At 41.2% G+C, this 15,587-nt stretch overlaps 2 protein-coding genes across 8 annotated transcripts in view; both read right to left on the bottom strand.

The window, feature by feature from the left end:
- The window catches only part of RPS10 (ribosomal protein S10), an 86,154-nt gene that overhangs the window by 67,293 nt on the left and 3,274 nt on the right, over window positions 1-15,587 (bottom strand). The gene's annotated exons all lie outside the window — the stretch shown is intronic.
- Window positions 1-15,587, bottom strand: part of ILRUN (inflammation and lipid regulator with UBA-like and NBR1-like domains) — a 32,038-nt gene that overhangs the window by 14,159 nt on the left and 2,292 nt on the right. For 6 of the 7 annotated variants that reach the window (XM_055819778.1, XM_055819779.1, XM_055819780.1 and 3 more), the window contains exon 2: window positions 2,831-2,985. In XM_055819778.1, coding sequence (XP_055675753.1) covers window positions 2,831-2,985 — 155 coding nt within the window. Of the gene's footprint in view, window positions 1-2,830; window positions 2,986-5,586; window positions 5,715-15,587 lie in introns of those variants that run through there. The other variant, XM_055819785.1, reaches the window with a different exon arrangement.

Raw genomic sequence — 15,587 nt, 5'->3', positions numbered from 1 at the left:
AAAATCAGTTTAGCAGCATTTTTTTTTGCTTCTTCCCCAGTAATGTGACATGACTAAGCCAATGACTTTGAGAATACCTAATGCTTCGTTGAGGTTGATGGAAACAGCAAAGGAAAGCCTGAACGAAGAGGCTTGGAACCACTCCATGTCTAGTTTAAGACGAGAAAGTGGATGCTGATCTGACCTTAGGTTACCCCAAAAAGCATCCTTTGCAAAAGCTCGCCTCCTAATTTAATTCCTGTGGATACTTCAGTGAAGACATGGCAAAGACTGGTTTTCTAGTCAAGTCCTTATTTGTGAAATTCACAATCTGGCAGGGATAGCATGACGTGAACAAGTAAAGTGAGATATTCAGAGTGGGGGATATATCACTACAGTTGGAAACAGTGCTGAGATAAGGAGGTCTCTGAAAGAGGAGCTGAGTGACTAGGTGACCTCAGACCATGGCGTGTGGGAGTTGAGTATGAAGTCTCATCTGAAAAGGTTGGCAGCCCAGCAACACGGTTTAGTTTAAATAATTTATGTGATTTTTATCGGTTTTAATGGCTTTAGGCTTGCAAGGTGCCTAGAACGCTGCAACTGATAAGCCCCATAAAATGAAATTATGATTATGTCATTCTATTTTGGTACACTCATCTCTCAGGAGATGATAAATTGTAGTAACTGTCCTGCAGAGCCAGCAGCAGCTGGGGGTAGAGTGGGAAGAGGAAGCAAGTCTGTTAAATCCTGCTGCTCTTTCAGCAATGGTTCTACCATACAAACTGGTCTTTTGGCAGACAAGCCAAGCACTGTCCTGGAAGGTATCAGAACAGGGTATTAGTTTTTAATAACGTATATGAAAACCTAACTGAACCTAGCTTACTGCCTGCTTGCTTAAAACTGACAATCTCTCAGAGCTCTGCTTGTCATACTCGTCAGACACTAAACGCTTCAGTGACACATGCCTCAGGTATTTCGTGTTCTAGAACTGAAGTCATTTAATCAAGGGTTCCTGTAGAGCTGTTAAAAACCTTGGCTTTGCTTCAGTTATCTACCTAACAAGCAGATATTATCTGGAAACACTACAGTCCTTTGATATTGTACCTTAATTAAACCATAAAATGGTTTTAAAATGCCATGGTCTTCCCTAAACTGCACAGTCATAACACAGTATGTGAAGCTGCATTTAACTAAAACATGCCTCAACAGCATGGTTTTAACAAGATCTAGCCTCCAGCACCACTGTTAAGAGTACAAATGTACGTTTTGAGAAATCAGGCTTTAACCCACACAGAAGCCAAAACAAATGTTGGCCTTGCCAGGAACTCGTAAGTCGAGACTAACTTCCTTTCCTCGTTTTAGAAGGCCCATGGATTTCAGAAGGTCAAACATTCCAAGAATAATGAATTAGTGCTTGAACTAGGATGTTGAATTAAGGCTGTATTTGCATGCAGGAAAGGGTACATCAGAGGAATAAGAGAGGAAGGAGTCTGAAAGGAGAAAGGAGGAGGTGTGGTCATAACACACGCAAATTAAGATACCAACAGTAGAGAAACAAGACCTGTCAGACTTACTACATTTGTAAGACCTGTATGTGAGACTGTTATAAAAAAACTGCCAATTTTTCATGTTATTGGAGTTTAAGCAAGCTATACATGTCACCTTGCCACTGTGCTAAATCAAAAAAATTGAGGCAGAAAAAGCAAATAATTAAGATCTTTCTCTAGAACACAGTCTTTATAAATTAGTGTTCTTACACCCCGCCCCTTCTCACCTCTCATGTCCTGGTGAAACACTCCTAGATTTTTTTAGTACAATTTTACTCTCTATTATAATTTGATATTCAGTACAAATCCGTACAGCACTCGAGTACTGCAGTTATTTACAAGCAGAAATACTAACACAACTGAACTTTACTTGTGATGATTCATGATATTATACCTTGTTGTTCTATCATTCTTCTTCACAAAAGTGCAAGCAGGTCAATTACATTCAGACACACAGCTTAAACATTCATGCAACATCCTGTCATTGCAACACCTGAAGACAAGGTATTCCACTCTGCATCCACAGATCTCATTTTTCTCTCTGACTACATCCCAACAAGATCAAGCACCAAGAATGTATTTTGCCTAGTCTCACTTCCTGGATCCCAGTCACTGTTTTGACTTATTTCATGCTGGAATGTGGTCTCTCCAGCCTTGCATCCTCTCGGAGCATGAAAAAGCAATTCTGTCAAAAGCATATTAAATAGGGTACCTGCCACATTACCCTTAAATCTCTACCTCTTCTCAGAGTTAGATCATCGCATCACTGCCTTCACAGAGACCACAATTCCATGGAAAGCCAAACGACCAAACAACAAGGATGGTCAGAGAAATGGCGTGATGAAGGGTAGTGGTAATATGCAGGCTGGTCACCAGCTAAAAAGCTTGGAGATTAAAAGCAATCTCTTCATTGACTTAAAAACATACTCCATTTGTTTGCATCAAGTGATCAGAACCATGACTAGCTAAGGAGTCTTCATCAATTTTCACATCTAGATACTTAAAGCAAAAATAACCCCCCAAGTTGTACTTCAGTTTCTTTTATCTTTCCTAGAGTTTTTGTTGGTGTGGTGGCACGAGGAATAAGACTGGTGAATTGAGCCGCACATCTCGCCACAAAATGTTTGTGCCAACGTAAGAATGGGAATACGCACAGGTTGGCAGGCTAGCTCCTTCAGTTGACAGGGTGGCTCTATTCCAAGTTAAGTGCACTTGAACCTCCTGCCAGCATCTCTTCTACTAGATCTGCCATCCTCTCACGTAATACACGCTACATGGGTTTTGCTACAGTCTAAAAGCCTTACCTGTGTTTTGTATCCTCCATGTTTTTGTAAACTGGGTATCAGGAGGGATGGACTCTCCTTCACCTATGGTGACATCTTCAACAAAGGACATGGAGGGTACATTGATATTTGGACTCTCAAAATCATAGTAGGCTCCAATAGCGGCTTGTAGATTCCTAGAAAGCAAAAAAGCAGGTTATAGCCTAAAGTACAGGTGGGTCAGGTCTTTTTCACAGGTTTACGTATGTCATCCTAAACAGTTAAGCGAAAATATTAGCCAGACTATATTAGCTCTGCTGCACATGTTTGTTTTTTTTAAAGCTTTTATCTCTACCACACACGGACTCGCCAAGATAACAGAGCTCAAAATATAGCATTTTACTTGCCAGGGACAATATTTTAGACTACTTTTCTACTCTGCATCATTTTCACTGGAAATCTTGGAGCTTACGAGTCTTTGAGAGCTCTACCCTATTAGCTCTTTATGAAATTTGCCAAAAAGTTCAAGAGACACCGAGGGAAGCGCCACACAGCAGCATGCAAACAACAGGGCAGTTTCTTTCTATCAGCCTAATTTCCTGAGCTAATTTCAGAAAGAGTGAACCTCTCCATTTTTTTTATTCTAGCACAAAAGGTCCAAAAGGAACATAAGATGAACAAAACACAAAGAACGTTCTTATGATAACTCTGAGGGCCAAAGGGCATCAGTAGCTATGGATAATAACTCAAGTCTGGCTGCTTTTGGAACATATGGTCATGTATGAGCCATGCATACTCTAAGACTATTTATTAATCACTAAAGTGCCTGCTCAGCTCCGGATAGTCACAGCTCAAAGGAACTTACAAACCATCTGAGTCAGAAGTTCTTACTGAATACAGACAAATGACAGTGGAAGTCTGTGATATATTAAGGACTTTCAGAAAGCCACAAATGCTATTGATTCCCGAGTTGTGGTGTAGTTGAAACTCATGTGATAATTAATTTGAAAAGAGGAACAGTCAAACAGGAAGAGGATTCATAAGTCTTAGCTGCCGTTCCACGATATACTATTAAGTTATTACGTAAGTGTTTGGCAAGTCATGTAATTCCTCTGTTTACACATCTGTGAGGTTGTGGCCCTAATTTACACATTGTGAGCAGGTGCCGTGAGAATGGAGATGAGTAAAATCTCACCAAATGCAATGGGCATAACAACTGCTTTTTATTCACGATTACAAAAATCTGTGTTGCTTTTTTGAGCAGGCTAGAAAAAAAACACCAACAAAAACCTTCAAGAACTGGGAATCACCACCTAAAACAAATGCAGAAGGCTAGTCAGAAGCAGCACTACCAAGTACAGCGATACACTGAGGGTTTGTATTGTGTGATGGAGTGTCATGTGTCTAAAGCAAAGCCAGAAAGCCAAGGTGAAAGCAAGAGAAACATTTGCAGTATGACCCTGAGAAAAAGCAAACACAGGGCTTTTTTGGACTGCTTGCCAGCTGGAAAGAGGCTCAAAACAGTGAGCAGAGAAACTGCCTCCTGTTCAATTCCTACAGTGTTCATGGGGGGAAAAAAATTAAAAAAAAAAAAAAATCAGACATTCTGGATAAAATCAGGACTGCATGGGAGAAGCATCACCGCTTTCTCCTCACAGAAAACACAGGGGACCCAAAGCATAGTAGCTAATAGCACTGAAGCTTGGGTCAAAGGGGGTAATAGCAGCATTAGGCAGATCTGCGAGCCACCCGTGATGGGGGTGGGTGGGAGAGGACCTAAACAACAGATGTATCAGTTTGGTAATCCATTGCGAATGACAGAAGATAATCACACTGTGTTAACGGCAGGAGCTACTGACATCCCGCTAAGTCTCCCAGAGCACAGCCAAAGCATTAGGAGGCACTGGAGGAATGTTCTGCACAACATGGCCATGACAATCGATCGGCAAATTCAGCACGCTGAGCCTCACAGTGAGCCCTTTCGCCATCAACATGGAACGGACTTTGATACGGAGACAAAAGAGCCACCGTCTAAGATTTCCACGTTTAGAACAATTCATTTCAGACCAGAAACCATTTTTCAGCTTGAGGTATTTTCTACTTAGGAGTGTCAGGGCTATATTTAATACAGCCAGCTCAGTCAAATGCTACAGCAAGGGTGCATGTCACATCAGCCAATAAATAGAGACAAATGCTCAGTTTTACGTCACCAACCGCCTGTTGCTTATACACTGCACAAGATTTACATAACTCACAACAGGGCTGTGCCAAGAGACTCCTGTTCGCTCAACCAGCTAACACTATGATCTAGAGTTTAGTTTTCACTAGGATTCCTCCCTGTATTAACAGCAATCCAAGGCAAAAGGTATTCTAAGAGTATAAAAGACTGCAACACAGTTCTTTCTTGTCCTAATCCACTACCATATAAATACGTTTTCAGACATACCACAACATCTTGCAAGTTAGGATTCTGGAATCAGCAATAATGAGTTTATATTGACATTGAGAGGGAAAAGGAAAAGTTCCAAGAAGAAGATTTCCACTGTAATTCTTTGTAAGGCAGTCTGCACTGTTTTTTTGTTTGCTTGGCTGCAAATCTGCTTCAAAAGGTAGTGGGCTATTTGTGCACATAGGCCCTCTGCCAACCCTCTTCCCCTCCCTGTGTCATATTTCATTGCTTGCTTTGCCATTGGGAAACAACTCCAGCCCTCTGCAGCATTTAGTTAAAAGCTAACTAAAGAACACATGCTGAAAAACAGATCTGCCACCCGTTTGTGATCAGATATTCACAAACCTACCTTCCCGCTCCCACTGTTTTGATTAACGCACAGCAAGTTTTGTTGGGAATGAGCCCTTCAGTCTGTTTGGATACATCTCTTGCTTCCCCACTAGAGAATTAAGAAGAAACTTCCAGAAACTAAAGAGAAATTGAAAGTGGCAAGAGCCAAAGTCAGGATGACAAAGCAAATCTGACTTAAGTTCACGTTCTTTGACACAGACAACCCTAAGAGATAGCCACTGAGAGGCCGTATGGCACTGCTCTGCTGCAAGAGATACCCACAGTGCTCACATTTTAGTCATGCTCCCTGCTTACACAACCAGAAAAGCCAGCAACGTATCACTGCTAGCTTTGTTCCCAGTCTTTCCACGACACAGTGCTCCCCCTCCTTCCCTACTACCAACACCCCACCGCCACTCCGAATGCAGTGCACTGCTTGGGAAAAACGCTTGCCACTTGCAAACTGTCTGCAACCTGATTATCTGCAGGTTCTTGTTCTTGAGACTGAAGTAGTATACCTCACTGCTCTGCCTTTCTGCTATAGGCACAACATTAGTGGAGTTTACAAGCACATGCAAGCATTAACAAGAAAGATGGCTTCAAGGTCAAACACACTCAAGGCCCTGAAATTTGTCTTTTTCTTTTCTTTTCTTTTTGTTAAATAGATATACTTGGTTTTTGAGGTCTTCCCCTTTGTGCCCCAGCTGTAATTGCATAGCACCGACTGCACATACTTCAGGGACAGGAACAAAAAGTTAGAGCTCTGAGAGGAAGGGGTTATCATCTAAAGGCTTCTGCTTACACATCCGAGCCTGCTTTCTTTTACTCCTGAGGTGTCACTTGCACCACACTACCCCTTTGCTCTCTGCCATATGAGATAAATTACTATTATAAACCAAACAACTTCGAAACGAATATGAGCATGCCAGATCCAGCCAGTGTAATTTACATGACTGATCTCTCCTAATTACAGGAATGGCCATACATCTCTTTCTTAACATAGCCCTTCAGGTGTCAGGCCCTCCCTACCTTTCCTAAATTAAGCAATTTTTCCATTTTTAGAACAGTCCTGCTCTGCCATACTTACAGAGCAGGTCTGACAGGATTTAGGCTCTAACTCCTGAAAAAAAGCCTGCAATCAGAAGTCACCCCAGCGACCAGGTGAGCCTACTTAAAAATCAACACAGTGCTCAATTTCAGTCCTAAGAGCAAGGCTCCGGAAAGAGGAGAGGGGGAAAGGCAGCAAATAAAGGTTATAGCTCCATATTATCAACCAAATCCATGCTAAATACTGGCATCCTACCCCTTCCTTTCCAAGGGCATCGCATGACTCCTACGTGTCAAGTGCTTTCCCAACAAAATGCTACCCACAGAACCAGAGAAAGCGTTCCTTTTCAGATCAATTCCTTTGCTCTGCTGCTTTGTTTCAAGCCTCAGGAGCTAAATTACAATAGCGAAGTTAAAGCCTTCTCTGCTAATAGCTCTGGAGATGTCCCTTAATAACTCTTAAGTGTTTGCAAAGAGGTGGTTTATCTTGAGCCATTCTTTCCCTTCCCAGTTTTTTTTCCAGACAGCCTTTTGTTATGTTAAACCAATATATTTAGACAGTAATTACTCTCAATTAACTAGGTCACCACACAGTATTCCAAAATAAAAGAAAATCTTCCAAATCAATTCACAAACTGGAGGCCTCCTTGTAAAACCTAACTGTTGTGCAAACAAAGAGCAATATACAGGTAATTGGAAATTTGTGTTTGATTAATTGAATCAGATTTTTTTTTTTTTTAGGAGAATGAAGAAACCGAAGTGCAGGGTCACTTCACTGTGACCTTACGCAAAGCAGAGCATATGCACAATACCTAATCCTTCTGTTACCAATAAAGTGTATGATTCTTTCCATGTATAGAAGGTAAGCATCTTGGAAAGAAATCTGTATAAACAGGTCGCCCTAACATATGAGACTACAAACACTAGAGTCCTGGCAAACAGATATTCTCAAAACAGGCAGAAAGCGAATTAGAGGAATCTTCTACCATTCAGGAGCTGTAACCTTCCCACACACCTCTCCCACCAACTATCATGCATAGCTGACACAGGGAATCATATTCTGGCTTTTTTTCACAATCCAGCAGCTTAAAGATTTCTACTAAAAAAAAAAATCCCTTATGATGTGCATGCTGTCTAATGTATGTGGTGAAACATACACTGCAAGTAACATTTACAGCAGAAAACAACTATTTTAAAATTAAATTTTTAACTCTAGGAATAGTTACAGGAATCTAGGTTTTCATTTATTGTCAAATTATTTGATGAAAGAAAAAAATTTCCTTTTTAAAAAAGATTTTTTGGGGTAAAAATTCAAATCAAATCACAGCTTAGGCTCAAATTGCAGCATCCAAGTGTTGCTCTTACCAGCTCCTGCCCATTCCTACGGCCACCCCACCTATCACCAGTTAACGGGAGAAAGTTCCCAGTGCTGATTCTCCTGATTTGCTGGAAAAAGCAAAGGCTAGACTTCTCAGTGCAATACCATTAGCCTTCGATTTAGGATTTCACACAGGATGTAGCCCTTGGATCATACACAGACAGTAGCAGAGGACATTTATTAGGTCAAGTAGAAAGCACTTTGACAAATGGACTCTGTCACTTCGTTGTGCAGAGCAGCTGTAATAAAGCAAATGCCCAGTTACATTTCTCTCCTGTGGAGGGATGGAAAAGCCAGGCAAGTGCCCAAGCTGTAACATATACACATTGTATATCCTCAGCACTCGCATATGGCGCAATGTTTTGTCGTGAGAAAAGCAACTTGGGTGTTATTCTCCTGGAAACATGCAATGCAAAAACTAAGCAGCAATATGAAAGTACAATAAAATCTCAAGAACATGATGTTACGTCGAACACCATGTACTCTTTCTGTAACTGAACCCTCCACCTTTACAGAGCTTTCTCTCGTTCTCCGAATGCAGTATGTAACCAGGCACCATGATAGCCCATGAGGTATCTATTGTTAAAACCAGAAAGAAATGTGCAAAAGAAATCGTGTGGCAGATGGATAATTTCTCACTCCTAAATAATGGAACATCTCTACGTGATACAGGTGGGAGAGACTAAAAATGTATATGGAGGACATCCAAATGAGGCAATGCTAAATCCACTCTCTTTAGTCTCTTGGTCTCTAGCATCTTATTTGGATTTTATTTGCCCCAGCTTTTGGGGAACCGGACGATAGCACTACAGGCTGGGACAACATGAACAGTCATCCTGGTCGCTCCCGAACTAGGAGGCACCTCACTCAAAGCCTTGGAGAGAGCTGAAGGGGTGTGGGGGGGAGAGATGTACTCATTACACCACAGGGAAGCACTTTTACCTGGAGTTTTCAATTCAAACATTTTCAATAGAGGTGACACGTGGCAATTAAGTGGAAAGTCTCAAGATGTTTTGAAGGACTGGAATTTTAATCACTGAATAGCTTTCAATAGACAGTTTCAGAAAGCAAAATTTGTGTATGGGTTGTCTTCATTCCTGACCTCTCCTACACTAAACCATGAGGTTGGGAAACTACCTTAGAAGACGTTAGATGAGGGAAGTTGAAAGCTTTAAGATGAACCTACACAGCTGAAAAGGGAGGGGAAGAAGAGCTGGTTAATTTGAAGCTTATGTATTTTCTCACATGAAGCCACAGAAAAGCATTTCATTGTTTTAGCTGAAAATAGCCAGTTCCAAACACAGGTGGGATGTTCCAGGAAGACAGAAACCTGTGGTGACTAGAAGCCCCTGCAGAGAGCACAGTATTGCAGCACAAGAAAAGAAACCAAAAGGCTGCAGGAGAGGCACACCGCTTCCAGTGCACCCCAAACCACCAAAGGAAATCACTCTCCTTTAGCAGGCTGTTATATACACACACCCCCCAGTGTACACATTTTATATATAACATTAACCATTGCGGTGGTGCCTGCCCCTTGGCTGAGCACTGCACCTTGCCAAACAGCAGCAATCGGTCTCAATGACAGAATCAATACTACGATGCTGCTATAAGCGTGAGCCCACACAGCCATCCCCAGCAGCTGAGCCCTCCTAAAGCAGGTGGTCAGAAGCTTTAAGTGTGGGGTAAAATATTTTGAGAATGTCACAGCAGGAGCTGCTCTCTACTTGCTACCATTGAAAACAGGCAGCAGCTCTTCACAGTGGAAAGTAATCAAGAGCGGCCAGTAGGCAAAAGATTCTCTAACTACTAATTCCTCAGTATAAACGATGTCACCAATCTATAATTGTCTGCATTAAAGTAAAGGGGGATTAAGCTACAGAAACTGTCTGAGAACAAGTTCAGGCATGTAAGGCAGTCCAGCTGGACTAAAATTATATGGTACCCAATTCCTTCTGCTGCAGTTGTCTGCTTACATTTCCATTTCACATGCACCCAATTTGTAAATGTTTTGTAACTTGGAGCACAGCACAATTATAGTATGTTCCATAGTTAAAAATACAATATGTTTAAAGCCTAGATTTCATTCAAAATAATCAGGTCAAAGATCTGAGTTATTCTGGACAAGAGCTGTGTGTTTGGGTTTGTTTTTTTAACTCACTAGATAAAAGCTATCCAAGGAAATATTTTTAAATGATTTAATTCTCTAATTTTGTTAGTTTTTAATAGCATCAGGGGACAGTTGCGGACACTAGAGATGCAACAGTCTACAGTAGTTCACACGTACCAAGATGGCAACTGCTATGCTTTATGTTTGCCACAAGAGTTTAAAAACTATTTTCTGCTCCACAGCCATAGGGTACGGCCGACCCTACGTACGCCCTGCTCAGCAGCAGCCACAGCTCACGGGTTGCAACCCTGTTCTCTGACATTCTGACAACAGTACATCAAGAACTACTAGACCTGTTTTTATGGCATTTTTCCCTCTGTAAGGACACCAGTTTGATTGTTTCAGAGTAAGAATGCCATGAAGTTTAAATCCTCATCTTCACCCTCCCTACTAAACTTTATCAAAATGCAAACAATGTTTTAAACCAAGCGCTTCACTCTTCTCACCAGATTCCGTTCCATTGATCCGCACCTACAAATATTAATCTGACTAGAACCACGGGAAGACCTAGATTACTTAAAATCTTCCTATGTACTGAGACACATAAAGAACACAAGACTGTTTTGTTTTTATCACCTGATATAGAAAGAAGCAAAGTAATAGACTTCACACCCACTCCTGTCACTTCCCTAATAGATGCTCAGATGAGTGTTGAGCTAATCCAGAGAAGTTTCCAGGAAAGGAGGAGGACTGACTTGAAAGATCAGGTTTCAGGTTTCCTGCCTCCTCCATGACACGAGGGTTCCCCCCACTGCCCTCTCAAAAGGAAAGGAGCATCGAAACTAAGCTCGAGATTTATACAGAGCTGTGGGGGAGTCTTCCTCAGATTTACCTGCACATGGATCAGCAAAAGCGATGTCGCGGGAGTCCCACGGACTGAGACAAAGATCAGGCCAAACACGGACAGCCCTGAACTCTTCTAAGGTAAAGCACACACCCCCCCCCCAACTCTCCATTCGCAACAGCATAATCACCTCTGTGGCAAGTCCAACACCACCAATATGAACATGAAAGAAGGGTTTATATTCCTTAGTTCAGGGAAAGAGAAAATCCTGCCTTTTGTTGTTTTATCCTACCTTCCCTTTGACTTCTCACATGTGGAGAAAAAAAAAAAAAAAAAAAAAAAAAGAGGAAAACTCAGTAAATGTAGCAAGACAGAACATCTATTGAAAATCAGACAGAGTTCTCTGCCCGCAGTTGATTACTTTACTGGACATCAACAAAAATGTTGCCTTCAAACTGCTGAGGAAATTCAAATTTGTTCACGCTTCAGTCAGGATTTCCAAATAAAAACTAGATAAGAAATCTTGATATAAGACCACACAAGAACAGTCTCTTTCCCCCACAACAAACGTACAAATGCAAATCTAACACTGTATTAGGTCTATAATCAGAATTATTTCATCAAGAATAGTAGAGATGCATATTTGCATCTGAACAATGATATAAAGCCAATGTTTTCATTTAAGAGATCAACTAAATTCTTGGGGGGTTGCTGGTGTTTAAGTAAAGGTTGGAACAAAAATGCAGGTATTCCACTGGCAGCAGTGAGTTCTAGCAAGCCCCTGTACCAGGCCAAGCATGTAGAGCCATACTATCATCAGTAAAATTGGCTTTTGATATAACCACACCATCAAAGGTTTCATGGTGCAGCTACAGCCCCACATTCCACCTCGACATTCATATCCTCACAGGTAAAGCCTAAAAACTTACCAATTGCACTGTTGGGTTTTGTTTTTTGGGTTTGGTTGTTTGTTTTTTTTTTCTTGCACTGTTCTGACTTCGCATGTCCCTATATTTGCCTTCTATATATGCTTTTCCCACAGATCTTTGAAAAATAATGTACAACTATTTGAAGACTGGAAGAATACCATACCATAGGATGACTAGTACCAGCAACACTTTAAATACAGTAAGCGCAGGAAAGCCAAGGATGTTGAGATGATGAGCCTGCCCACACACCGGTACCATCCTTCAGCCAACATGTGGTAACCTCCCTGTGTCTGAGCCGAGGAGGAGTATTGGAAACCCAAATTCTTCCTGACACGCACTTGGAGAGCTGCTTTTGAAAAGCAGGTCAAAAATCTGTTAACAGAAGATATCTGCATGGGGTTTTTTGGTTGTTGTTTGTTTAATGGCAGTTCTGCAAACACCTGCAAGGTTAAAAATCAGGACCACGAGTACTAGCATCACCCACTGTGGGAAATGCATCATGTGTGAGTGAATCCGGTTGATTTGAATCTGTTATGTTAAATGCTGTATGTCCTGATGTCTCACCTAAGTACGCTTCAAGTATTTCTCTGAACAGTACCTATACTCCAGCACTAATACCAAGTGTAAATAGACATGCTTTCCTCCACAGATCCGAGTTTTACTTAAAGTAGCATCCTATCATCTTTGCTAGAAAGCAAAAATTAAACACTTGCACAGAGTAAAAGCAATTAAAAGCAACTATTAGCTAAAACATGTCTTTAGGCTCCCAATCAAGTACATCCACTTCTGGGCAATACAGGTGGTTCATTTGATATAAAGAATTTAAATAGCCCACCCACAGGGATAAACATGCATTTATAAGGCAATTTTCATTTTGTTAAAAGCCAATATCCTGTCTGTTCTCCAAGACCAATAAAACAATTGCACAAAAATGTTGGAAACGTTTTCCTTTCTATGCTCAAAAATTTCAGATTTCTGATGTTAAAATCTAACGCCACTGGCTAAGCACTACCTCACCTTGGCTTCCCTCACTCATACATACAGAAGTGCCCTACATTTTACACAATACAGAAAGAGGTTTTACAGCAAATTCCTATAGTACTTTCAGAGATAAACATAAATATTTTAATGCAAAATGTCATCTTTAGACTACTAGTTAAACCATGATACAGCTAAAGATTCTTCTAAGCACATGAAAAAAAATGAGGACCTCCAGAAAAGATCTGCCTACCTCAAATTAGTGGTTTTTAAGACCTTTTTCCACCAGAAAGCTAGATCAAAAAAGGCTAGGGTTCACAACAATAAAAATTTCTTTCCTACACACAATGGAAACCATCATTATCTGACACATTTCAATTAAATATCACACCTACTAGACTTATAAAAATTCAGCTTTCTAAACAACAGCTAAAAGGATAATTTAGAGAAATATTACGTGTAAATTGCGGGAATATACATGAAGTCTTCCAAACTAAGAATCCCTTCACAGCCAACTCTGTTGAAATATGGATTTTTAAATCCAGCACCACTAGCTACTTCAAATCAAACAAATTCACTTTCTCACAGAACTAAAGGAGCTCCAAGCCTTACTCTGCAGCCTCTCACCTTCAAAAGCTGGTATACTCTCCAGTTTAAAAAAAAAAAAAAAAAAAAAAGTCCTCTTCCTTGCCACAATACAATTTCCATGCCAGCAACAGAGGAATCCGATGACTTTTATGAAATAAGCCTTAACTGGGTGTCAACAAAAACTAAAATGCACATTCTGTACTGTTTCCTCTGCTCTTAACGTTCACACTACTCCGTACTGCTGCAAACCAATAAAGGCTAGGCTGACACAAACTTTTGTTTTGCAAGTGTTTTTGGGAAGTCCAATCTGTCCTGGTACCATCTATGCAGAGACCAACCGTTCTAACGTTCAGAAGAACATGAACAGGTATTTTGGTGCAAACTCATTCAGTATCAACTAAACAATCCCTATTTTTAAAACACTAGCACAAAGAGGTTTTCAAAAGGAGTTTCTCGTGTAGGTAGACTGAGTCTAGACAAGTTCAGACACGTTCCTGGCCGCATTATCACATCACACTGAGGAGCTGCAGACAACACATGGAACTTAACTTCACCACAAAAATCGCTCCCAACAGCCTCCAACCTGCAGTGCTGGATGTGCTTCAGTGTGCAGGCAGCTTCTGCCTGGCATAACATCTGGAGGGGGGAAGGGAGCAGGCAGAGTTAAGCATGCCATTTAATGGAGGGTGGATTTCTATCCTAGATGCAATGGCAGCAAAATGCCCTCCCAACTACACTGCCTGGGTTTTCCTTCCGAGGGAGGAACGTTTCGGTGCAAAAACATCTTTTGGAGAAGTTCAGTTTTGGTTTTAGGCCAAAAGCAAAAGCTCAGCCTCTCACTAATGCCTCACAACTACTAATGAAATATAAATAAATAAATAAAGAGGGACAATGTGTGAAGCCATTAAAGAATTTACCGCCAGGCCTCTCAGAAAGGGCTAAGCCAGATCTTTGTAGAAGAAAGCCAAGATGTTAGAACAGCCCACAAACAGAACTCAATGGTAATTTAAAAAAAGGGGCAGAACTCTAGGAAAGTGTTTAATAAGTAACAGGGAAGAAGACAACTCAAAGTGTGTAACCTGTATTTCTTGAAGATCAAGGAACAGCTTCAGAAACTTAGGGTGCATATGTTCTACCTGAAGCATTTTTGCAATATTGGTAATAAAACCAGCTGGCAGTTTCTTAGTACTGCCCCAAGTCTGACAGAACTTTGAAAGCACATTGAGCAATTCCAGGTGAACTGGAGAAGTGGACACACTTTTAAAGGCAGCTTACAAGCACCTATAGTGCTTCAAAATCGACCACTGATTATTTTCCCCAAACGGGCTGAATAAGCCACTATTAAAAATATCCTTTCAACACACACTACAACTTGGATTATTTACTACACAATATGTGAAAGGCATACAACTGAGAAGAAGTAACTTCAGACCTGAAGACTACATAATTGTTGCCAAAGAGCAGCTTGGCACACTTGTGAAAAAAGTTCTAGTGAAAATGATTTGTGCCTTTGTTAATTAACCCGTACGTGGACATCGCTATAAAGAACCCAGTCTACCAAGTAAATGCACTTCTCTCACTCCTGCTGTGAATCCCCTCACCGTTTCCCGCACATGAACATTAATCCTCATGCAGAGAAAGAGCAAAGGGATCATCACTGCAGAAAAAGTGCCATGCTTTGAACAAAAGGGAAAGTGACTCAACAGTCTCAGAGACAAATTATTTGCAGGACAGACTGGTGATAGAAGATTCTGACCCTAACTCTAGGCAAGAAAAACCAAACCTAGGAGGCCACTACCTAACATCACCTGGGACAGTGTGGATTTCACCAGGTCCCTCGACATGACAGAGGAAAGGTCCTTCCAGGAAAGGAAATTGGGGCTCGATTGCACCTTTTTACAACAGCTGAGAGCAGGGTTAGTAATATTCAGGCCACTAACCCAAAGGTCATACTAAGAAGAGGTGTGAGCTGGAGAACGGGACAGAAACACAAAACAGCAGAACTGCAAACCCTACAAAACCAGGCACAACAAATGATAGCACAGGTCAGGAAAGCAGCACCCTGGCAAGAACACACGAGAAAAACGAGCAGCACCTGTCAGCATAGCTAACCCAGCTCCCTGCTGCTGAAAGGTTAAACACGCACAGG

This window comes from Falco peregrinus, chromosome 16, assembly GCF_023634155.1.
Source record: "Falco peregrinus isolate bFalPer1 chromosome 16, bFalPer1.pri, whole genome shotgun sequence".
Lineage (NCBI taxonomy): Eukaryota > Metazoa > Chordata > Aves > Falconiformes > Falconidae > Falco > Falco peregrinus.
Note: the sequence above shows the minus strand (reverse complement) of the source record. Positions and strands in the feature narration are given on the sequence as shown.